The 25,337-nt window shown below is 42.6% G+C and overlaps 1 protein-coding gene across 1 annotated transcript in view; it reads right to left on the bottom strand.

Moving 5' to 3' along the window:
* The window catches only part of RIBC2 (RIB43A domain with coiled-coils 2), a 353,500-nt gene that overhangs the window by 251,716 nt on the left and 76,447 nt on the right, over nt 1–25,337 (bottom strand). The window contains exon 2 of the mRNA XM_044087234.1: nt 17,513–17,594. Within this exon, the coding sequence (XP_043943169.1) occupies nt 17,513–17,594 (82 nt within the window). The remainder of the gene's footprint in view (nt 1–17,512; nt 17,595–25,337) is intronic.

The following is a 25,337-nucleotide window of genomic DNA, read 5'->3' as shown; positions in this document are numbered from 1 at the left end:
TATGTTTCAGTCGTTTTCCTGTATAATCTACTGTATTAAAAAAGCTAGATTCCATGCTCTGAAAGGACCCTGTCAATCATATGTATTACATCAGACTATCTCATGTTTATTAATAACTAGATCCTTTCAGCCAAGGGAATCTAGCCTGTATTATGTGAGAAGGCTAAATTCTATTACTGCAAAGAATGTCCTCTTCCCCACTATAGCACAGGCTATATTCCCTTGGCTGAAAGGCCCCAGGTCCCTTCAACCAAGGGAATCTAGCCTGCTCACAGCAACAAGGCTAGAATCTATTGCTGTAAAGATGGTCCTTTTCATAGGTTCATAGGTAGGTACTAGGCTATCAGCCCTAGGGCCCATACAAGCCTAGCCAAAAAATGTACCCTGGCTTTCACCACCCAAGAAATTTATTTTCCTGTGCCCCTGTCGAGCAGAGCCACAGAAGTGATCCCCGGGGTGAATTTCACATTTCCCATCCAATCATCAAGATTTTTCTTGAAGAGTGCTAATGAGGAGCTTTGTTTGACATAGATAGGTAGTCTGTTCCAGAGTTTTCCCCACTAGAATCTAGCCATCTCACTATGAGTGGGCTAGATTCCCTTGGCTGAAAGTACTAGGTCCCTTCAGCCAAGGGAATCTAGCCACAGCCATGACACTAATGCCAGAAGTTAAAGGATCGTAGATGACCACGCTGTCGACCTGGAAGTCATTTCAAGCCTAGTTCTCCATTTCTTCCTAATATAATACACATGTTAGTTAATAACCAAGATCGCACTTAGTAATGACACAGCAAATTACAGTGATAGACTAGATAGGAATACTAATAATTTAAAAGTGTCCCTTATCTCTTGATTTGTCACTGATTCACTGAGGGTGACGTTTACAAGGTCTAATTTTAAAAAATTAGAAACAGAGCTTCTGCGTCGGTTCTCACCATCCAACCTTACAGTATGGTACTGTGTGTGATTTTTAATGTATTTATTATAAGTCTGAGGATTTTTTACTTCAGAGTTACACCGGCAATATATCCATGACTATGACATACGAATTAGCATATCTGCCGCTCTTCTTAGGTACCCCCGCTCGTTTCGAGTGTCAATCACTGACAGCACACCCAAAGCTGAGCAGAAGCGCGAGGTACTGCACTGATAGAATGCCGGATTTGCATTAGCATACATTTTCGTCTGCGGTATATAAAGTCAAATTCAAACGCAAATGTATATTACTTAGTGACTTCAACCCTCAGTCATTTGCCAGTGCCAGAAAACTATAAATTTGATGATGAACAGACCAAAAATAGGTGGCAAAAATACATACAGCTGAGAGGTATGAATTACAGTACTAACCTAGCTACTAACTCCAGAATTTGGAACCCTTTAGCTAGGGCTTCCCAGTACCCGAGATTAGACACCTTTTAGGAAAATTCAAATAGTCAGTTTATACTCCCAAGGAAAAATCTTGGAGACAGGGATGCAGAGCACATCAAATCTATCTGTGTATGTAATGAAATATTTTCTTCCAGGTAGGTAATGAAGATGACAGAAAAGAAAAACAGCACTATATACAGTTGTGTGTAAGACATTACTAAAATATATTGACCCCTTTACTGACTAAGCAAGTCTTCACAAGAGCGACCCCAATGTCAGCAAACCATTTAAAATATAGCTACATGAGGTAGCTTTTAGAACTTCTCCTTTTAGATAGGAACAATACGGCCATCCCGCATGCAGCACGGGTGTAATAATTATAAAATATAGTCAATAGGAAAAGTGGTAAACTCGGCCCATTAACAGAACGCCAGCAAGAAGTTCCACGTGAGCCTCACCATTCCAAATATACTGCAACTTACAAATAAGGAATATAATGCGCCCAATGTAGCAAAGGAATGAATTAACTATTTGCGAAAAGAAACCTCTTAGAATGCTTGTGCACAAATGCTTAGCTCTACACTCGATTCTCTGTAGCTCCACAAAGCTATTTCTATAGCTCCACAAGACTTAAATAGCTACAAAACACTGACTTATTTAAAGTCCCTTCACGGTATAAGAGAACCGACTCCAGGACCTTTATCAGCCACAGCCCCTCATAACGAGAAAGGGCATAATATAATTGTAACAGGACAACCGACAACACAACGCTGCAATATAGTTTGTTTAAATGCTAGTGTATTACTGATGATGAGCATATGCTGGGTAAGAGAGTTCCAGTGCTTGGCTATGGTATGGGAGAACAGGGAGATGCCACAGGTGATTTGGGCTTTACTAACTTTTAACAATATTTTGTCAGTGGATCTAAGGGATATTAGGTTACTATAGAGTTGGACTAGATCTGATAGGGCTGGACAGTTATCAAGTTTGTATATGACTGTTGTGGGTGGTTACTAGCTGAGTCAGGGTAAGGAGATGAGGGAGCTCTAGCCAATTTAGCTGCATTAATGCAGTACAGTGGCGAGATCTTTGAGATTGATTTGTAGCAAATTTGGCAATTTTGTTATAGCAGGATTCAAGGCTATTTAGGTCATATTTGCAAAGGTTGGTAAATATTTGACAGCAATATAGAAGGGAAGATAATAGATGGGCTCGAGCAGTTGTGAGTCTGGTTTGGTCAGTGAAAAATGATTTTGCTCTGTAGAGTGAACCCAGTCTGGCATGCACCTTTTTTAATGGTTAGAGCAAGGTGTTTATCAAACCTTAGTCCGCTATCGATTGTAAAACAAAGAAGTTTTGTATGTTCTACTGGCTCTACTATGGTGCCACTGGAAGAGGAAATATAGATGGGATGGATTTTTAGATGTTGGGTTTTGGTGGAAGACCATAAGCTTGTTTTTTTGGGGGGTTAAGTATAAGTTGGTGGAGAGTTAGATAATTTTCTATACTGTTGAGGGCTTTTTGATTTTTTTCTTGAAGTTCTTTAATAGTGGGGGCAGAACAGATCAGGAAAGCATCATCATATTGTACAATTGAGGCTAGGTTAGCTGCAGTACGAAGGTCATTAGTAAAGATAGTGAACAGGAGTGGACCGAGGATTGAACCTTGGGGGACCCCGACACTTACAGGGAGCTGAGAGAAGAGTTTATTTTCCCATAGAGTTTTTCTGCCAGTCAGGTAGCTATGAAACAATTTTAGGGTTTCAGAGCTGGAGTGGTAGTTGGCTAGTTTGTTTAGAAGTATTTGATGTGATACAGTGTCAAATGCTTTTGATATATCTAAGAAGGTAGCAGATACTAGTTGTTTTTTGTTTTTAAGCTGGTATATAGTGTCAGTAAAGCTGCTGAGAGGTGTACTGGTACTATGCTTGTACAAGCAGAAAATGATTGACTTCAACAATTGGCTAAGTTTCTGGTGTCATTCAAAGGGGATCCAGTATCTGTCTGCCTGGGATGATATGATCGACAGACCTCGATGCTTTGCCAGAGATGGCCTCCATCTGTCACCCCTGGAATTCTGGATACTGGCAAAGGCTATTGCCACCCCTATAGTGCCTTTTTTAGGCAATGCCCTAAAGACAAATTTACCACCATAACAACTGCAAACAAACGCAACCTGAGGGTTATGCTACTCAGTGCTAGAAGCCTAAATCTCAAAATGCACTCAGTCGAATCACTCCTTAAACTGGAGAACATCAACCTCTGTGCAGTAACAGAGACCAGGTTCAAGGCTCCAGAGAGCACCTCCAGGCTACATTACATACCACACATTTCGGCCCCTAAATCCGGACCAAAGCCCTAAAGGAGGTGTGGACCGAAGCCCCAAAGGCGGTGGTGTATCCATCTTCATAAAGGAAATGCACACCTCCAGACTAGTTGCCCAACATAATGCATCAGAGATACTACAGGTACAACTAACACTGGATAAAACTGTAATCCAGGTTGTAGCCTATTATAGACCCCCCCACAATGTTCCAAGACTCCCACTCTGCATTGCTGAACACTCTGGAAAGCATTAAGGTTCAACCTAATATCCTTATACTGGGAGACTTTAACTACCCCTCCATTAACTGGGGAAATTACTCCTGTTCCAACTCATTCACCCAACAATTTCTGTAATTCACTAATTCCAGTGCCCTGGACCAACTCATTCTCACCCCTACCAGAAGTAGAAGCATCCTTGAAATGGTCATTACAAACATGGGAGACTGCTTCTCTACACCAGTAATCAACTTCTCCCTGCTTAGATCTGACCACAAGTTAATCGCACTCGATATCCAAATCCCACCCTCACCCCCCCCCCCATTGAGGAAACCACCGTGAAGAACTTCTCCAAAGCCAATTTTGAGCTTCTAAAGACAGAAGTGTCAAACTTCACGTCATCCATGCAAATGGGGAATGGATGTATGGCTGCTGAATCATACACCAAGGCGCTGTATGAGGATCAGGCCATACCAAACAGAACCAAGATCCTGTCTTCCAAAAAAAAAAAGGAAGCCAATCTGTTGGTCCCTGCCATTAACAAACTCTACAACAGAAGGAAAAAAAACTTATAGAAAAGAGTAAAGTCCCAAGACTGGAAAATTTCCCTTGTAAATCTCAGCAAAAAACTGAGATCCCTCATCAAATCCTCCAAAGTTAGTTACGAAAACAAAATTGCTAGAGATGCTAAAGATAACCACAAGGCATTCTTTAGCTATGTCAAGTATCTGCATAACAATATGCAGGTGTACTCTGAGCTACTGCACAATGGCACCACTTATACTGAGCCAACATATATTGCCAATATCTTGGCCGACAGGTTTAGTGCAAACTTCACCCCCTTCAACCCCTAAAGGGTCCATCCCAATACCCGAGTAATGCCAAATCCCTAACATCATGGCTGCACAGGTAGAAGCTGCACTATCCAAAGCCAAAAATACAGCTTCCATGGGACCTGATAATATACCTGGCTGTGTTCTACATAAATTACAAAGTGAAATGGCACCACACCTGAGTGCCTTGTTCAACCACAGCCTCACTTTAGGCTTTGTTCCCACCGAATGGCACACAGTCATTCCACTCCACAAAGGGGGAGCAGCTACGGACCCTGGAAATTACCGCCCCATAGGCCTGACGAGCCTGATCTATAAGGCCATGGACAGCATCATTATGGACCTCATAAATAGGGATACAGGGAGCCTTTAAACCCTGGACACCTCGTAGTTTGGGTTTGTGAAGTGCAGATCATGTCTGCTCAACCTGACAGACTTCTTTGAATCTGTCACCAGAGCAGTCAATGAAGGCAAGGTAGTCCCATACAGCCTACCTCGATCTAGCCAAGGCCTTCAACACCTTCCCCCACTCAGGGATCATTGACAGACTCACTAAACTAGCCATTAATCCCTACGTCATTAGATGGGTTGCCAACTGGCTTATGGACAGAACCCATGCAGTGAAAATAGCAGACTCCAAATCTGACTACCGGGCAGTTACAAGTGGAATCCCACAGGGATTTGTCCTGGGTCCTCTCCTGTTTGGTATCTACTTCTCTGAAGTTCAGGCCAACAACAAGGGAATCTGGTTAACCAAATTTGCAGATGACTGCTATTATCATTTCTCAAGCTGATGTAGACATCCTACAAAAAGGCCTCACAGACACCAACGACTTGTGCCAGAACCATGGTCTTAAGCTCAATGCTACAAATTGCATCGTCATCCCCTTCGGAAAAAACATGGTGCCCACGAACTACCACATTGACGGTAGCCCACTCAACTCCCAAGGTGTGATAAGAGATCTAGGGACACAGGTAGATAGCAACCTCTCCTTCGACAACCATGCTGCCACTGTAGTTAGAAAGTCTTTCTATGTGGCACACCTCATTACAAAAGGTTTCTCATCCAGGAAGAAAGAAGCCATAATCCCTATCTACTCATCCCTCATTAGACCCATTATAGAGTACAATGCCCTATTTGGCATGTACCTCACTAAACACCTACAACAACTGGAGAGGCCACAAAAATTCCTCACAAAGAGGATCATAGGATTCAAAAACATGCCCTATACAGACAGACTCAAAAAACTCCAGCTTTACTCCATCTCATATCGCCTTCTTAGAGGCGATCTCTGCTTGGCATATAAAGCCATGTCTGACCTAGTGTTGCTAGACATGCTTCATCTGAAAATGTCTCAATCCCTCCGCACCACATGCTCCAAAAACCTCAACCTCATCACCACAATAAACAGAACCTACTGGAGAGACAGGTTCCTAACCTAGAGACTTCCTATACTCTGGAATAAACTCCCAATTCATGTCAAGCAGAGCACTTCACTGGCCCTCTTCAAGAAAAATCTTGACGAGTGGATGGGTAACAGGAAGTTCATCCCGGGGATCACTTCAAAAGCCTTGCTCGATAGGGGCACAAGAAACTAACATCCGGCAACAGGATGACTGGGAATATTCTTGGGCTAGGCTTGTGTTGGTTCCAGGGCCATTAGCCTAGTACTCACCTATGAACCTATGAAGATAAGGTGCATGTTGAGTTGTAAGAAAGGTTGGACACTAAGGAGGAAGAAAAGGGCATGTACCAATTGGCTAAACAAGCCAAGGCAAGCTTGCAGCAGGTTAGGGTGATAAAGGATAACAAGGGGTATGTTCTCACAAGTGAGGAGAGTGTGTTGAGTAGATGGAAAGAGTACTTTAAGGGGCTGATGAATGAAGAGAATGAGAGAGACAGAGAGAAGGTTGGATGATGTGGGAATAGTGAATCAGGAAGTGAAACGTATTACCAAGAAGAAAGTAAGGACAGCAATGAAGAGGATGAAGAATGGAAAGGCTGTTGGTCAAGAAGACATACCTGTGGAAACATGGAGGTGTATAGGAGAGATGGCAGTGGGTTTTTAACCGCATTGTTTAAATGAATCTTGGAAAGTGAGAGGATGCCTGAGGAGTGGAGAAGGAATGTATTGGTACTGATTTTTAATAATAAGGGTGATGTGCAGAGCTATAGTCACTACAGAGGGATAAAACTGATCAGCCACAGCATGAATTTATGGGAAAAAGTAGTGAAAGCTAGGTTAAGAAGGGAGGTAATGATTAGTGAGCAGCAGTATGCTTTCATGCCTAGAAAGAGGAATACAGATGCGATGTTTGCTCTGAGGGTGTTGATGGAGAAGTATAGAGAAGTTCACAAGGAGTTACATTGTGTCTTTGAGAACTTGGAGAAAACATATGACAGTGTGCCTAAAGAGGAGTTATGGTAATGTATGAGGAAGTTGGTAGTGGCAGAGAAGTATGTAAGAGTGGTACAGGATAAGTACGAGGGCAGTGTGACTGTGGTGAGGGGTCTGCTGTATGAGTGACAGATGCATTCAAGCTGGAGGTGGGATTACATCAAGGATCAGCTCTGAGCCCTTTCCTATTTGTAATGGTGATGGACAGGTTAATAGACGAGATCAGACAGGAGTCCTCGTGGACTATGATGTTTGGAGATGACATTGTGATTTGTAGTGAGAGTAGGGAACAAGTAGAGGAGACCCTGGAGAGGTGGGGATATGCACAAGAGAGGAGAGGAATGAAGGTCAGCAGGTCTAAGACAGAATATGTGTGTGTGAAAGAGAGGGAGGACAGAGGAATAGTGAGGATCCAGGGAGTAGAGCTGGTGAAGGTGGAGGAGTTTAAATACTTGGGATTAACAGTTCAGAGTAATGGTGAGTTTGGAAGACAGGTGAAAAAGAGAGTGCAGGCAGGGTGGAGTGGGTGGTGAAGAGAGTCAGGAGTGATTTGTGACAGACTGGTACCAGTAAGCGTGAAAGGGAAGGGTCTACAAGATGGTAGTGAGACTAGCTATGTTATATGGGTTGGAGACTGCTGCACTGATGAAAAGACAGGAGTCAGAGAAGGAGGTGGCAGAGTTAAAGATGCTAAGATTTGCACTTGGTGTGAAAGGATGGACAGGATTAGAAATGAGTATATTAGGAGGTCAGCTCAAGTTGGACAGTTTGGAGACAAAGCCAGACAGGCGAGATTGTGTTAGTTTGGACATGCGCTGAGGAGGGATGCTGGGTATATTGGGAGAAAAATGCTAAGGATGGAACTGCTAGATAACAGGAAAAGAGGAAGGCCTAAGATAAGGTTTATGGATGTGGTGAGAGAGGCCATGCAGGTGGTTGGTGTGACAGAGCAAGATGCAGAGGACAGGAAGAAATGGAAACAGATGATCCACTGTGGCGACCCCTAATGGGAGCAGCTGAAAGAAAAAGTGTATATATATTGAAAGAAAAAGTGCACATATATATATATATATATATATATATATATATAAAATATATCTATATATATATATATATATATATATATATATATGTGTCTACTTCACGACTTAAAACTCAAAATACTGAATTTCATTTGACTGAGACCAAGTTGTAAACTTTCAGTATAATGAGACTCACTCAAATGAGTTTTCAGTATCTGAAAATTAGGTATTGTGGTGTCAGTCAAATGAAATTTAGTATTTTGAGTTTTCAGTCATGTGAAGTGTATATATATATATATATATATATATATATATATATATATATATAAAGAGAGAGACAGACACACACACACACACACACATCTATATATACATATACATTATACATACATACATTTTTTATATATATAATGTGTGTATAATATATATACACACACACACACACACACACACATATATATATATCTATATATATATATATATATCTATATATCTATATATATATATGTCTACTTCAAAAGTTCGAAAACCCAGATACTCGAATCACAAAACATCGGGACCATAACAGAATAATAAATCCCGGAACATCAAAAGATAAACCTTACCAGAAGTTCAGTCTTCACTTAAAGGAACACTTCTCCCTTTAACTACAACCTGCACTATATACTAATACACACACACATACATATATAATATATGTGGGTCTACTTGAAAAAAAATGAAAACCCACTTACCCAAGTCACTAAATGTTGAGACAACTTCACTGAAACCACAAATGAATGAAAACTGGGATGACCAGAAAGTTACTGTGGGAAAGGAACCACTTCAAAGTCAAAGTAAGCTCTATTGTTGATCAGATATACACAGCAGTGTAAGCTGAATGAAATTACATTGCTTTGGTCCCAGTGCAAGACATAACAATGAAGACACAGTTTGCGAGACAGTAAGACTGTGCACATACAATAATAATTAAAATATTAACACAATAAATTACCACAATTGGGCAGGAAGACAGACTATATTATACTAGTAAGTATTGCAAAGACTATGACTTCACATTGTGATTGCTTAGAATATTGCACTTCATCAGTTGTACTAGGTTATATTCTGATGTTCATATTGCACATGTATGGAGTGGTGACTCACTCCTGACTATTGCATATTCAAGAAGTAATAATAAGAAATCAGGCTATCTATTTCAGTTACTGAAGCAATTTGCCAGAGTAATTACTCTAAGTGATACTTTACAGCAAGTGGCATATTGATCTGATTATTCACTGTCATGCCTGTCATTCAAGTTCAGAAGCCTTATGGATAGAGGGAAGAAGCTCCTTTCAGTCTAGATATTTTACAGTGTAAGCTGCAATACCGCCTGCCCGAGGAAAGGTGGAAGTACATGCCATGGGCAGGGTGAGAGGGATTATCGATTATCTTCCTAGCCCTTCCCACACACCGAGTCTTGTGCAGATCGTCCATGGATGGGAGCAAGGAAACTGACTTTTTCCACTGTCCTCACTAACCTCAGGACAGCCTTGCAGACAGATGCTTTGCAGTTACCATACCAAACTGTGATGTTATCTGAGAGGATGCTCTCGAAGGTCCTCCTGTAGAAAGCTATGAGGATGGACTGAGACAGGTTTGCCTTCCTCAGTTTCCATAGGAAGCGCAGACACTGTTGTGCCTTCTTCACTGTGTGGCTAATTTGAGTTGACTAGGATAGGTCATCTGAGATTTGCACCTCCAGGAACTTGGTGTTTTTGACCCTTTCCACTGCCACCCCCTTAATTTCCAGAGGTTGACGCATCTCCTGTGTCCTCCTGAAATCCACTATTAATTATTTGGCCTTGCTTACATTTAAGGCCAGATTGTTGCTGTCACACCAGCCTATCAGATGCTCCACTTCATCCCTGTAGGCTGTTTCCTTACCATTTCTGACAAGACCTACAACAGTGGTATCATCCACAAACTTGATGATTTGGTTGGATTCATGCTTGGCCATGCAGCTGTGTGTTAACAAGGTGTACAGCAGAGGACTCTGGACGTAGCCCTGAGGGACACCCATGCACAATGTAATACTGATTGAACTGTTATTTCTCACACATACTTTTTGGGGTTTGTTGATGAAAAAGTCCATTATCTAGTTACACAGAGGGGTGTTGATGCCCAGCTGGATCAGCTTTGATATCAGATTCTGGAGCATGACAGTGTTAAAGGCAGAACAAAAATTGATGAACAGCATTCTAACATGGCAATTCTTGTTTTCTAGATGTGCCAAGGATTCATGAAGTGCTATAGCTATTGCATCAGCCATGCAGAGGTTAGATCTGTAAGCAAACTGTAATGTATCCAGTATTGCAGGTAGGCTTGAAGAGATATGGTTCTTGATCAACCACTCAAAACACTTCATTACAGTTGATGTAAGTGCAACTGGCCAATAATCATTTAGGCTTGTCGGTTGGGATTTCCTGGATAAGGGAATGATTGTTGTATTTTTGACGCAAATGGGTACAATGGCTAGTTTCAGGGATGTATTGAATATATCTGTTAGTACAGAGGACAATTGGGAAGCACAGTCTCTTAAAACTCTTCCCATAATATTATCAGGACCAGCTGCTTTTCTTGGGTTTACTCGTCTCAGGGTCTTCAGAACATTATATGTTCTTAGACATAGCATCTCCTCACCCTGTTTGACAGTGAGCTTATTTGGCACAGTGTTGTTGTCCATATCAAATCTGCTGAAGTAAGTATTTAGTTTGCTCAGAAATTCTGTGTTATCACATGGGGAGGATGCAGGTCTGTAGTCAGTTATGGATTGCATGCCTTGCCAGGGACTTCTGTAGTCCCTTTGGTCTGAGAAGTATCCTTGAATTTTACGTCCATAGGTCCTCTTAGCCTCCTATATACCTCTACTTAGATTTGCTCTGGCCTCTCTTAAGGCATCATTATCTTTAGTTTTAAATGCAGTATTTCATGCCTTTAGGAGTTCATGTACTTCATCAGATAGCCAGGGTTTCTGATTAGCAAGCATGGTGAAATATTTGATGGCTGTTATGTCAACACATTTTGAAATATAGGTCATTACAGATTCCATATACTCCTCCAGGTAAATATGGTAGTTCCTTACAGCTGCCTCTCTAAACACTGGCCAGTTCATACATTCAAAGTAGTCCTGTAGTGTCAAGACTGCTCCCTCAGGCCATATCCTTACTTGTTTGGTTGTAGGTTTGCCTGTTTTCAACAGTGGTGTGTATGCAGGAAGCAGCATGATGGCCAGATGGTCTGAGTTGCCCAGATGTGGATAACGTACTGCTTTGTAGGCCAGTTTTACGTTTGTGTACACCTTATACAGAGTGTTCTCCCATCTTGTTGCAAAGTTCACATGTTGATGGTAATGGGGTAATACAGATTTCAAGTCAGCTTGACTGAAATCACTTGCAATTATATGGGCAACTCAGGGTTCTTATTCCGGAGGTTATTTAATGACAGATACAGAATGTTCAATGCTACACTGGTATTAGCACCAGGGTGATATAAGCAACTGTTATGCTTGCCCCATTGAATTCCCTAGGCAAGTAGAGGGGCCTGCATTTTAGTAGCATGAGCTCAATGTTCTCTGAGCAGTGAGAGATGATTATTTCAGTTTGTACACTGGCTGTTGTTGATATACACACAAACACCCCCTCCAGGAGATTTACCACAGAGACTGATTTCTGTCAATACAAAATAATGACTTCCCCTCTACATATATTGTACTATCGTTTTTATTGGAGTTCAGCCAAGTTTCTGTGAACACAAGTAAATAACTATTTCTCATCTTAGATTGTGTGGAAAGATCCATCTTAAGTAGTCCAGCTTGCTCTCCAGTGAACATACATTTGCCAGCAGCATGGAAAGAAGTGCAGGCCTGTATGGATTTCTTTTCAGTCTGGCGTTAATTCCTGTTCTAGAGCCTCTCTTTCTTGATTTTTCACATCTTTCCCTTTTAATATACTTCCCATGTCTGATTATCAACTGATTAGACAGGTTTGACAGGTTTCTGCAGTTTTTAACATGTTCAGTAAGATTCCAAGCTGCAGGAGTTCCTGAAGTGTGTTTGAGTTTACAGGCCTCTCTGCTAGCAGTTCATCAAGCATGCATCACAGTGAGATTTGAGATTGGATTTCCAAAAGATTTTCAGAATTGTAGTTAATCATACCTTCATTTCTTGCCCTTGAATCTGTTTTTTTTTCTGTTGTTTCTGATGAAAAACAAGACAAATAGTGCAGGCTTCTATAGGGATCTGAAGCAGCAGCTGCCACACAGGGTGCCACCATTTTTTTTGACCACCATGGTGAACTTTGTCCCTTTCATAGGTTCATAGGTATGTACTAGGCTGGCCAAGGGCATTTATAAGCCTAGCCAGAGTGTGTTGGCTTTCGCCACCCCATTGATTAATTAACTGAGCCTCTGTCAAGCAGCGCCAATGAAGTGATCCCAGGGGTGTATTTTCTGTTACCCATCCACTCATCAAGGTTTCTCTTGAAGAGTGTTAGTGAGGGGCTCTGCCTAATGTAGTTAGGAATTTTGTTCCAAAGCATTGGGAGTCTCTGTGACAGGAATCTATCCCTCCAGTATTTTCTATTTATTGTTGTGGCGAAGATTAGCTCACTAGAGCACGTGGCTTGCAGTGACTTGGATTTCTTTAGGTGGAGCATGTCCATCAATTCTGAGTTGGACATGGCTTTGTAAGTCAGGCAGAGATCACCTCTGAGTAAGCGATATGCCTGAGTTTTTTTCAGTTGGGCTGCATAGGATTATGTTTTAGGCCAGTAATCCTCTTGGTGAGGTACTTTTGTGGTCTTTCCAGCTGTTGGAAGTGTCTTGACAGGTACATCCCAAATGGGGCATTGTACTCTATGATGGGTCTGATGAGTGACGAGTAGAGGGGCACTATAACCTCTTTATTTCTAGATGTGAACCCTTTAGCAATTAGATGGGCCACATAGAAGGATTTCCTAACTACTTTGGCAATATGATTGTCAAAAGAGAGATTACTATCTACCTTGGTCCCCAGATCTCTTATTACCTCTTCTGTATTAACGGGGCTGCCACCTATGTGGTAATTCATGGGTGTTTTGTTTTTCCCAAATGGGATGCTTATGCATTTTTTGGCATTTAGCTTGAGGCCATGACTTTGACACCAGGTGTCCGTCTCAGTAAGGCCCTTTTGGAGGATGTCCGTGTCAGCCGGAGAGGCAATTATGGCTCCCAGTTTGCAGTCATCGGTGAACTTGGTTAGCCATAGTCCTCCTGTGTTTCCTTGTACTTCTGAGAAGTATATGCCGAACAGTAGGGGTCCCAGGACTGAGCCTTGTGGGACACCACTTGTGACTGGTTTAGAGTCGGACCTGGAGCCCGCTATTCTTACCATATGAGTTCTGTCTGTAAGCCAGTTGGCAACCCATCTTGTGACGTAGGGGTTTATGTTCAGGCTGGTGAGTTTTTCTGTAATACCCGAGTGGGGAATGGTGTTGAAAGCCTTGGCAAGGTCAAGGAAGGCTGTGTGAACCACCTTTCCCTCATCTATGGCCTTGGTGACTGTCTTGAAGAAGTCAACCAGGTTTAGTAGGCATGATCTGTCTTTAACAAAGCCGAACTGGGTCGGGTCAAGTGTTTGGAGGTTCCCAATGTCTTTGTTAATGAGTTCCATGATGATGTGCTCCATAGCCTTGCAGACCAGGCTAGTCAGGCTTATGGGGCGATAGTTACCAGGGTCAGTTCTGGCCTCTCCTTTGTGGAGTGGAATAACCATTGCTGTGCACCATTCTATGAGCACGTAGCCTGTGGAGAGGCTGAGGTTGAACAGTGTGTTTAGGTGGGGGGTTAGTTCATTCTGTAGTTCGTGCAAGACGCAGCCTGAGACAACATCTGGCCCCATTGACACTGTGTTTTTGGCTTTTGAAAGGGCTGTTTTCACCTGTGTGTCTGTGGTTTCCGGGCACTACATTTTTCTGGTATTGTGGGCCCTTTTGTGGGTGAGATGGGATGAAGTTTGCACTGAATCTATCTCCCAGGATGATGGCAATATCAGTAGGTTCAGTATATTTTGTGCTATTTTGCACTAGCTCAGTGCATATCTGTGAGTTGCCACTTAGATTCTTAACATAGCTAAAGAAAGCTTTATGGTTATCTTTTGAATTCTTGGCTATTTTTTTTTCGAAGTTAGCCTTGGATGATTTTATGAGGGATCTTAGTTTCTTACTGATACTGATCATGGATGTCTTTCCTTCTTGGGATTTGCATTTTTTCTGAACTAGTTTCCTCCTTCTTTTGTATAGCCTATTTATGCCAGGGGTCCACCAGACTGGTATCCTTCTCTTACAGGAGTGAGTCTTCATTTTGCTAGGGATGGCACGATCCATGCATCCTTGTAGGTGCTCAGAGTGCATTTGTAAAGGTTTCTGCATCTTGGGCAGCGTTATCCCTTAGTGTGGGAGCTGTGAAATTTACCGCCTCTGTCTTAAGTAAGGTGAAGTTTCCTTTAGACAAGTTTTTTACTGTGGTTTCCTTAGTTGGGGGTGGTGGTGGGGTGTGGACATCCAGAGTGATCAGTTTATGGTCTGATCTAACCAGTGACGGGTTGACCTCTGGTGTGGAGCATCTGTCGCCCATGTTGGTGATGACCAAGTCCACTATGTTTTCACCTCTGGTAGGGGAGTTTACCAGCTGATCCAGGGCATTTGAGTTGATGAATTCCAGGAAGCACTGGGCCTGCGAGTTTGTACTTGAGTAGTTTTCCCAGTTAATGGTAGGGTAATTGAAATCGCCCAATATCAGGGCGTTCAGTAGGACCTTCATGTTTTCCAGTGTCTCCAGAAAGGCAGAAAGGTGGTTCTGGGTCATGGAGGGCTCTGTAGCAGGCCAAAATTTGCATTGCAGATTTGCCCGATGTTAGTTGCACATGGATGATCAGAGGTATCATGCTGCGCCACTAACCTGGAGGTATAGGAATCCTTGATAAATATGGATACACCCCCTCCTTTTGTGTTTCGGTCCGTGTTCTGTGGCCAAAACGTGTGGTATGAGTTGTAGCCCAGTAGTGCTGGGGTGCTCTCTGGAGCCTTGAACCAGGTTTCAGTTACTGCACAGATGCCGACGTTCTCCATACTGAAGAGTGCTTTGAGCGCGTGCATTTTGAGATTTAAACTCCTGGCATTGAGTAGCATAACCCTCAGTTTTTTGTTAATTGTGCTGTGTACGGAGATGGGTTTGACTTTTGAGCCTTGCCTAAAAAAGGCACTATGGGGGCAGCAAGAGCCTTGGCCAGTATTTGAAAGCCTATGGGTGACAGGTGCAAGCCGTCTCTTGCGAAGCAATGCAGCTTGTCGAGTATGTCGTCCTAGGCCGACAGACACTGGATCCCCTTTGAATGACATCAGAAGCTTAGCCAATTGTTGAAACTAATAATTTTTTCTTTATACTGAGGTATCATACTTGGTGAGGGCAGGATGCTAATCAGGGTCAGGGTCATACCCGCCTGGGCTACATGATCAGAGAGCTCTTCCATGTCTCTTTTCATGTAGTCCAATGAGGTACGTCTCAGGTCATTCACACCAACATGAACAATGACAGAGTCATATTTGTACTTGTTCTGGAGTGACCTGAGTGCTTGTGTTATTTGGCAGATTCTGGCTCCTGACAGGCAGCTAACAGTAACCATGTCCTTGTCCAGCCTAGTGAGTGGGACGTCAGTGTGCCTGACTATAGAGTCACCTATTACTAATGTGTTAGGTATGTTATTTCACCTTAAGGGCTGTGATTGTGTGGCACACTGATTTTGTGTTTTATGTGTTGTCTGGTTTATGACAGGAGATGCAGGTTGTTTGGGTGTCTATTTTGGAGGTCTCTGATGCTTTTGCAGGTATTTATTTAGAGCCTCCGAGTATGATTTTGTGCATTTATGTGTGTCTTTTGCCAGTGCTGGTTTAGTAGGTCTATGTGTGGCTGGAGGTGTGGTGCAAGTGTTAACCTTCTCCTTTTGACTGTCTGTTCCAGTCTTGGGTGGAGAGAGCTTAGCCTCCACTTTGGCTGTATAATGGCATCTCTCGCATATGTTTGTGTTTTGTGGTAGGAGGAGAGGGTTATCTGTGTACATGAGGCAGTTGTAACATTGCCTCAGGATACCCAGATTCACCAGCTGGACTGGAGAGTACACCTGAAATTGCCCTTTGGTCATGCCTGAATAGTAGTTTGAGCTGCTTAGTCGCTTGGTTGGTGATGGGTGAATAAAGAGCCTTGTCCTGCTGGGCAATCAAGTGTCAGGGTATATTAGCGCTTGCTATTAGGTCTGAGCAAGTGTTGGACTGTAGGATGCTTTTTGAGTGCTTAGGTTGAGAGTTAGACTAGTTTCAAGGGAAAACTGAAGAGGAGACTTAGTGGAGCTGGGAATAATTTAACCATAGCTAACTGGCACTGCCCGGCGCACAAATGTGGTTTTTATACTTGGAAAATGAAAGAGATAGAAATTAGCCCAAAATGGCCAATAAACTACTAACTTCTGGGCTGGAACAACTCCAGGGACAGATAGGCTGCTCAAAGCTCCCCTCTCTCACAGGTGAACAGAGAAACTTCCTTCTATCCAAGTAAGGTATGGGCAACTCAGAAACTTGTAACACAGCCCTGAATTCAGCACTAGCCTAAAAAATGGACTATACTAGCTTAGAAAGGTGAAAAACAAGGAATGCTTTTGTTTTTTGTTTTTTTGTTTGAAAAGATAAGGCAAAAATAGTAAAAAATACAATTAAAACAGCTTTAAAAACTATTTATTTATATAAATATATAAAGATATATATATACACACACACATAAATATGTATATTATATATATATTTTTTTCTAATCTATATATATATATACACACATATATACACGCACACACACACACACACACACACACACACACACATATATATATTTATATAGACGCACCAAATTTTATATATATATATATATATATATATATATATATATATATATATATATATATACATAGTACATGCACACACTCACTCCCATATTTTTCATTTATAACTACATGTGCTCCTGCAACTCCCTCCAATAATTCTTGCTGGTCAACCTTACTAATCTTCCATCTTGTGCCTTCACCAACATTGAGATCACCTACCTAATGTCTGTGAATGATTTACAGCAAGCTACAAAATGCAGTATTTTATTTAGCCATTCAGAGTTTTTAGTCATTGGTTCAGAACTCAAATTATAGGTTTTGCACTCATGATAGGGAGCTAAATTTGTTCAATTTATTGCTTTACAGTTTCTTCTAATAATAAAAACAGAATACAAGCTTAACCTTACCATATGCCGCGTGTATTTTTTTGTCAATCTCATCTTTGATCTTTTTCTCTCTTATTTGGGCATCTAAAGCTTTCTTGTCAATCTGCAAAATTAAATGTATACAATGTTATACCATTATTGCATAGTGATTTTTGACATTTAGCAGAGTGGCAAAAGTAACAAAATAAGACGACATTATTATTTTAAATATAGTTCAAAGAATCAACCTACTCAACATGACTGCTTATACTTCCTTTTATTTACCAAATGTTCTGAATGTTTAATTAAAGTGAGATTGTTTCATCAGCCAGAGAGCTCTTTAGGGACTTAGTTGTTTGGTGGTAACCTGTACTTGAGAGATACTTTTCCTGTCTTTTAACGTTAAGAAGTTCCAGGATCATCAGTCTTGCGGTAGAAGGTGTTTACCTGCCCCCCCCCCCCCCTTCAAGTTGTGAAGCACTCCAGGGAGCTGAAAGTGTAGTTTTTTGTTGGCTAGAAGGCAGGTGAGTTAGCTTTCAGTTTTCTTCTGTCTGTTATAAATTAGGCGCATTTGTGAAGAGCTGTTCATTGTGCAGTGGTGGCTAGCAGTACCGTGTATAATAGCAAACATATAAAGCTAGTACTTAGGACTTCCAACCTGTAACACAAAACATTTCTGCTTGGAACTAGACTTAGGGCAGCTAGTTAGCGTGTCAAATACCACTAATATCACATCATAGCACTATCACCTAGCCTGAACGCTAGACACCACTGAGGTGACCCTTGTAAAACCAAGTCCCTAAACCATAATAGCCTAATCCTAATATAGGTCCTGACAAAATGGATTTGCAATTTCCTAATGTTCCTGTGGCCACATTAGTAGACATAGGAAACTTGAGACAATGCAGCAGTTATCTCATTTATTTACGGTAGTTATCTCATTTACTCTGGCAACTGAAGTTGTTGCTTTAACAGGTGGAGTTTGACAGGGAAATAGGGGAGAAGAAAGAAGGTTTAAAACAAAGAATACTGGGGATGTCTGGATAACTGGTGATGGGAGGGGAGTGAACACAGGTGCAAAAGTGGGTAAGGGGAATATGTGTAAACAGAAGGGTTTACTTAGGATTACAGAAGTAAAACATGGAGGAAAACTATCTCTTTGTGCATATGCAGAGACAAACTCAGTGTGTGTCATATGGAGGAACACAGTATTACAGGAAAAAACAGGAAATTAAATCAAGCAAAACAGATTAGTTAATTGTTAAAGTCAGCAATGAAAATTTGTAGGAGATTTAGCAAGAAGATTATGTTTATGCTGACTAGGAAATGTAAACTATGCTGCAAGTTAGGGGAACAGGGTTATAGAGAGGTTTAGATAATGAAATCTTGAATTAAGCTTTGCAATTACATGTTTTCTTTTGTTACCTGTTTAGAAAGAACTTTGGTTTAGGAAGCAATTTTATTTTTTAAACAGGTATCACATTTTACTCTGCTATTTAGAGCTACAGCAAATATTCAAAAAACTTTGTTATCATATACATATATTATGTGTCTTCTTATATAGAACTTCATGCACTAGAGTCCAGCCATGGGACCACGAATGTTCAGAGACAAAGGCAGTTTAGGAAAGCTCATTCTGCTGTTTAAGAGCAGACACTCTCCAGTTTAGAACTTTATGCAGTACATCTCAGCTATGGTGTTATAAACATTTAAGGTAAAAAAGTTTAGGAAAGATTGCTTTACTATTCAAGAGAACACACTAGCTGGAGAAGTTCATGTAGTTGGTAAAGTCAGAAATAAGGACTTGAGTCTACCTGTTTAGCCTACCAAAGTCCTGAATTAGACAAGGAATGACTGGAACTTGTTCATTAAGAGGATTCTGATGTCAGGTCCAGACTAACTTGAGACCACTGAAATTTCCTAATATGAAGCTTGGCATAAAGAATCTTGACCAGGTTTAAAGTCATGAAACCGTGGGCTTTTAGAAATTCTCTTGCTGAGTGTGAAGGGCCCACACAGCTTGCCCAAATTTTTAGATGCCTCAACCACCTCACTCCTGCATACAATGAAATAGCAGCTATATTAAGGGACTGCATCTTGCAAATAGCTTTTGAAATATTGGTAATCTATGCTATAAACATGTTTTAAGGTAAACCTTGCTTACTGACCTTTAGTGCCTTGAACTTTGTTGAATCTGATAAAATGTTTACCAACTCGCAGAGTCAAATAAGAGGAACTATCATAAGTCTATAGTCAGCTAAGGGCTAACTATTCTATTAAGAAAAAGAAGTATGCAAAGGTACTGAAGACATGATATAATTCTTGTTTACAACATAGGAAATGATTTGTAATTTTCTAAAATATTCCATCAGTTCAAAACTGTCATGACCTTCTTGAACTCATTGTTTATACAAGACTATAAAATCCTCAGCAGCCAGCAACAGACTGGAACTCATCATCTTGATTTGATCAACACAAACTCTTAGCTTGGGAGGCCGCGGTGGTGCAGCAGTTATCATTGCTGCCTCACAGCAAGAGGCTCTCCAGTTCAATCCTCAGCTGGGGTGCCTTCTGTGCAGAGTCTGCATGTCCTCCCTGTGGTCGCATGGGTTTCCTTCGGGTGCTCCGGTTTCCTCCCACATCCCAAAGACATGCTGTAGGTGGACTGGACACTCTAAATTGGCCCTAGGCATGAGTGTGTGTGTGTGTGTGTGTGTGTGTGTGTGTGTGTGTGTGTGTGTGTGTGTGTGTGTGTGTGTGTGTGTGTGTGTGTGTGTGCCTTCTGTGGAAGGTTGGGCGCCGGGCTGGCAACTCGACACCATAAAACTATATTGCCAGTCATGAGTGGACAGGTGATCCGCTGTGGCGACCCCTAACCAGGAAAAGCCGAAAGGAGAAGAAGAAGAAACTCTTAGCTTGGACTGAGCATACACTTTTGCCAGAGTCGGCACTGTATTGACTGAATGGATAGCTGCACTGATAAAATTTAGAGTCCCTCATCAGTGAGCAAAGATCATTCTTTTGATGCTTGTAAGTACAAGATCATTCGTTTGATTTGATTTGCTGATTATTATTATTTGATAATAAACTGTTTAAGCTTGTACCTTGGTGTCTCGTGTCACTTCTTCTCAACAGTATTACCCTCAGAACCTAGACAACGGACCATAACACTGAGACAGACTTCTGTTTTGCTATATTTAGAAAAAGAAGTTATGACTTACCATAACGTTCCATCTGTGTTGTAGAACTTTGTTTATTCATTACTAATAGGACCTCGGTTCTGTCCTCGGAACTGATACGGCCATTTCCAAGCTCACGCCAGCCAAAAACTCTCAGCTAAGACCTACCCATAATGCCCCTCTCCTAGTTACTCCAGATCGAGTTTGCCCACCCCTAGATAATAGACGTAGTAATAGAAAAAATAGTAGAAGGCTCTGTCTGAGCAAATACCCTAGCCAGGAGTTCCTAAGGTCCACCAGGAGTCCAGGCAGGGGGAAGCAGGGCGGGAAGTAATAAATGAACAGAGATCTACAACACAGATGGAACGTTATGGTAAGACATAACTTCTTTATCTGATGTTGTAAATCTTTGTTCATTAATTACTAATAGGACCGAGTCCCCAGCTTCTTGAATCTTGGGTGGCCCTAAGGAAGGATATTCCTGAGCACCATAGAACCAAAAGATGCTCATCCCCTGGAGGCCAAATCCAATTTGTAATGAGAGATAAAGGTATGAGGTCTTGCCCAAGTGGCTGCTGTGCAGATATCATCCATAGAGGCTCTGGAATGAAATGCTACAGAAGTAGCCATAGATCTGGTAGAATGAGCCTTTATTCTGGAAGGTAAGGATAGCTAATTCTGTTGGTAGATGAAGGTAATGACGTTTCTAAGCCAGGAGTTTAAAGTCACTTTGGAAACAGGTTTACCCTCTCTGGGTCCTGCAAAGGCCACAAACAATTGATCTGTTTTCATGAAAGATTTAGTCCTGTCCAAATAACAATGAAGCTGCAGATGCGCATCAAGGGTGTGCAAAAAGTACTCCCCTCTATTAGAATGCTGAGGAAAGAAAACCGGCAGGTCAATAGATTGGTTAATGGAAAAAACAGAAATTACCTTGGGCAAGAAAAAAGGGTCAGTACGAAGGGACACCCTAGCCATGTGAAAGATCTAGTAAGGTCTCTTGACACTCGAGACTTGCAGCTCAGATACTCTTCTCGCTGAGGTAAGTGCTACTAGAAGTAAGGTTTTCCATGACAAAATTTTTAAATCACATGACTCAAAGGGCTCGAAAGGAGGACCTGTGAGAGACTGAAGTACCAAAGTCAAGTCCCAGGGTTCTAAGGAAGGCTTGACCAGAGGTTTAACATGTAATACTCCTTTCAAAAAGGTCTTGCATAGGCGGTGGGACATAATTGAAGAATTATCAAGTACATTATGAAAATTGGCGATAGCTGCTAAATGTACAGTGATCATCGATGCTGAGGCTCCTGCATGTAAAAGAGTAGTCAGGTATTGTAGGATCTTTTGAATACGCACATAAAAAGGGTCTAAGTTCTGATCTTTGGCCCAAATAGAGAACCCAGTTTATTTACTAGAATAAACTTTCCTGTTGGAAGGTTTGTGTGAAGCCAGGAGAATTTCATGAACAGGAGATGGGATGTCAGGCAGCCTGGCAATCATTGGAAGTGGAGGAACTAAGCTGTGAGCTTGAAACTGTGCAGGTTCTGATGAATCAGTCCTTGAGGATGAGATAACAAGTCTTGGGAATGATCCAGGAATCACAGGCTGTGAATCAGATGAGGCCATAGAAATGGGAACCAGACTTGACGGGGCCAGTAGGGGGCAATGAGGATCACTTTGCTTCTCAACCTCTGAGCTTTCTGGAGAAATTTGGAATGAGGGGAAACGGGGGAAAGGCGTACAGGAGACCCGAGGGCCAATTGTGCATTAGAACATCCCTCGGTGGTTCCCCCTGAGGGGGGATCAAGGCAAAATAGCTTCTGCATTTGTAGTTTAGGGGGGAAGCAAACAGATCACAGCAAGGCTTGCCCCAGTGTTGGAAGATCCGATCTGCTGTTACAGGGTTGAGGGACCACTGGTGCATCAGGATGTTCCTGCTCAGATTGTCCGCAATACGGTTGGAACTCCTGGGAATGTACGTTGCTATAAAAAAGCAGTTGGAAGCTATCGCCCAGTGCCAAATCCTCATGGCTTCCCAACACAGGGGGTAAGACCTGGTTCCACCTTGCTTGTTGATATACCAGACGACGGACATGTTGTCTGACTGAATTGCAATGGTCCCAGAGGGTAGGGATGCATGGAACGCTTGCAACACTAAGAGAACTGCCCTCAGTTTCAGGACATTTATGTGCAAATCGGCCTCCATGGGGGACCAGGTGCCTTGGACAGTCTTTCCCTGGAAATGCCCCCTCACCCTAACAGGGAAGCATCCATGGTCACCGTGGCCCTGGGCTGGGGAAGACAGAATGGTTGACACCAAAGGTTCGTTTGTGGCTTCATCCACCATAGCATTTCTTCCTTGCAATGGTTTGTAAGACGTATCATATGGTTGAGTGGGTGAGTTAGCAGTGACCATTGTGCGGAAAGGAGCCACTGCAGGATTCTCATGTGCAGTCTTGCCAGTGGTGCTAATGTAATGGCAGCCACCATGGAGCCTAAGAGTTGCAGTACAAGACGTGCTGGTACATAGGTCTGAGGAAGAAGGTCTTGGATTTGGTGTCTTATTTTTGAAAGCCTGTGAGGGGGGAGAGAAGCTTGACAGGATGTTGTGTTGAAGACCACTCCAATAAATTCCAGTTTCTTCATTGGGGGCATTTGAGATTTGTCTTTGCTGATTGTAATCCCCAAGTGGAGAGTGAGACCTTGAGTGTAAGAGAGGCTGTGGACTAGGAGATTCATGGTCGGAACGGTAAGGAGTCAATCGTCTAGATGGGGAAACACCTGGAATCCTTGTAGTCAAAGATGAGCTACCACAACTGCCATACATTTGCTGAACACTTGGGCGACTGTCTAGAGACCGAATGGCAGTACCCTGAACTGGTAGTGATTGGCTCCCAGCGGAAGCGGAGAAACCTCCAGCAGCAGTGATCCATCTTTGTGGTAGTACGCATCCTGACGGTCTATAGACCACATCCAGTTGTCCCTCCCTAGGAAGGGAAGAATGGACTGTACCGTGACCATCCAGAATTTTTGAGATTTGTTAAATTTGTTCAATAGGCTGAGATCCAGGACTGGTCTCCAGTCCCCTGTCTTTTTTGGCACAAAAAAGAACCTTGAGTAAAACCCAGATCCTGCCTGGTCTGGTGGGACTGCTTGGAGTACTATTTTTCTTAGCAGCTTTTCTATTTCTAAGGCTGCTAATTCCCTCTGATTGGGTGGGACATCAGGGATTAGTTTGACGGTTCTGGGAGTTAAATAGAATGGTATTTGGTAGCCCCTGGATATTATTCTCTGCACCCAAACATCGGTGGTAGTAATAAGATGCCAGGCTGGTAGATGCAGAGAAAAACGACCCCCAACTGCTTCCAGAGGAAAGCAATCAGGCCTCTGCTCAGGAGCGCTGGTAGGGTCTGCCGAAGAAAGAATCTCTAGTGCCCTGGTTACGCGGACCCCCTCTACCCCAAAAGGGGCATGTTCCTTATGTGTTGCCCCCTCTACCCCAGGGGGACTGTTCCCCATGAGTGTCACGAAAAGATCCTTGGGATTTCTTGAACCACATTTTCCTTCTTCTGGTTCCTGGAATAGGATCTCTGGGGGTTGGAAAAGCGTATGCCCGCAGCAGACAAGGTCTTTCTGTCTTTCTCACTATGTGAAAGTGTGTCTCGCAATTTGAGTCCAAAAAGTGCAGATTCGTCGACAGGTGCATCGACTAAGGAAGATTTAAAGAGGTCTGCGAAGTCACACAACTGCATCCAAGCTTTACGTCTCATGACAATGCCTGATACAGCTGCCCCTCGGTGGTGTGAGATATCAAACGCATCGAAGAGTTTGAGATGGATTCAAGGGTAGCTAGCTGCAAGGTGACAGTATCACGCACCTCATCAGGCAGTACCCCCACCAAAGAGGAAGACATTTCAGAAATTAGGTCTCTTTGGAGGCGAATAAAGTGTGCCAGATAGTTCAGCAACCGAATGGCGACTGTCACTGAAGCATAGGTCTACTTCCCTGGTCTGTCCATGGTCCAGGACTCCCTGTTTGGAGGATGAACAGTGGAACTATCTTCTGCCAGTTCCCTTTTGGTGGCCGCCACCACGACCACAAAATCAACTATCAACTGCTTGGACCAGTGGGGCTGGTCATCAGGTGTAGATAAAATTTTGACTGGCCTCCGGGGGACAGGTTCTACATTGTCTGGGTCCTTCCAGGCATGCTGTACAATGAGATTAACAAGGTCATCTGCTTGTGGGGTCACCCAGGAAGTAGATGGCCAAGCATGGAAGGCCTGCAAGAACACCGATTCCTCAGAAGAAGGGTTAGAGGACTTCCAGTCTCCCCGCTGCTTGAGAATTTCGAGAATGTCTCCGAATGAGACGTCATCTGGGGGAGACCATGGAGACCCTTCTCCCTCATCACAGTCAGTGTTTTCGGTGATACATTCCTCCGGGGAATCAAGGTGCTTCCCCTTGCACCGTTTCTTCTGGGGTGGCTCCCCAGTGGGATCTTCTGAGGAGGACTCCGGAGAAAGAGTTCCCTTCAAAGGGGATTTTTGCGACTCCTGTGCCCAAGGTCCCGAAATAGAGGGTTGGGAGAGGTGCATGCTAGGGGGGGTTCTGATACTGATGTCATTGGTGCTGACTGCGAGCCTACGGAGTGAAGGACCCTCGCAACTGGAGTCACACCCCACCCTG

Source organism: Protopterus annectens, chromosome 11.part0, assembly GCF_019279795.1.
Source record: "Protopterus annectens isolate FY-2018-M chromosome 11.part0, PAN1.0, whole genome shotgun sequence".
NCBI classification, from domain to species: Eukaryota; Metazoa; Chordata; order Ceratodontiformes; family Protopteridae; genus Protopterus; species Protopterus annectens.
Note: the sequence above shows the minus strand (reverse complement) of the source record. Positions and strands in the feature narration are given on the sequence as shown.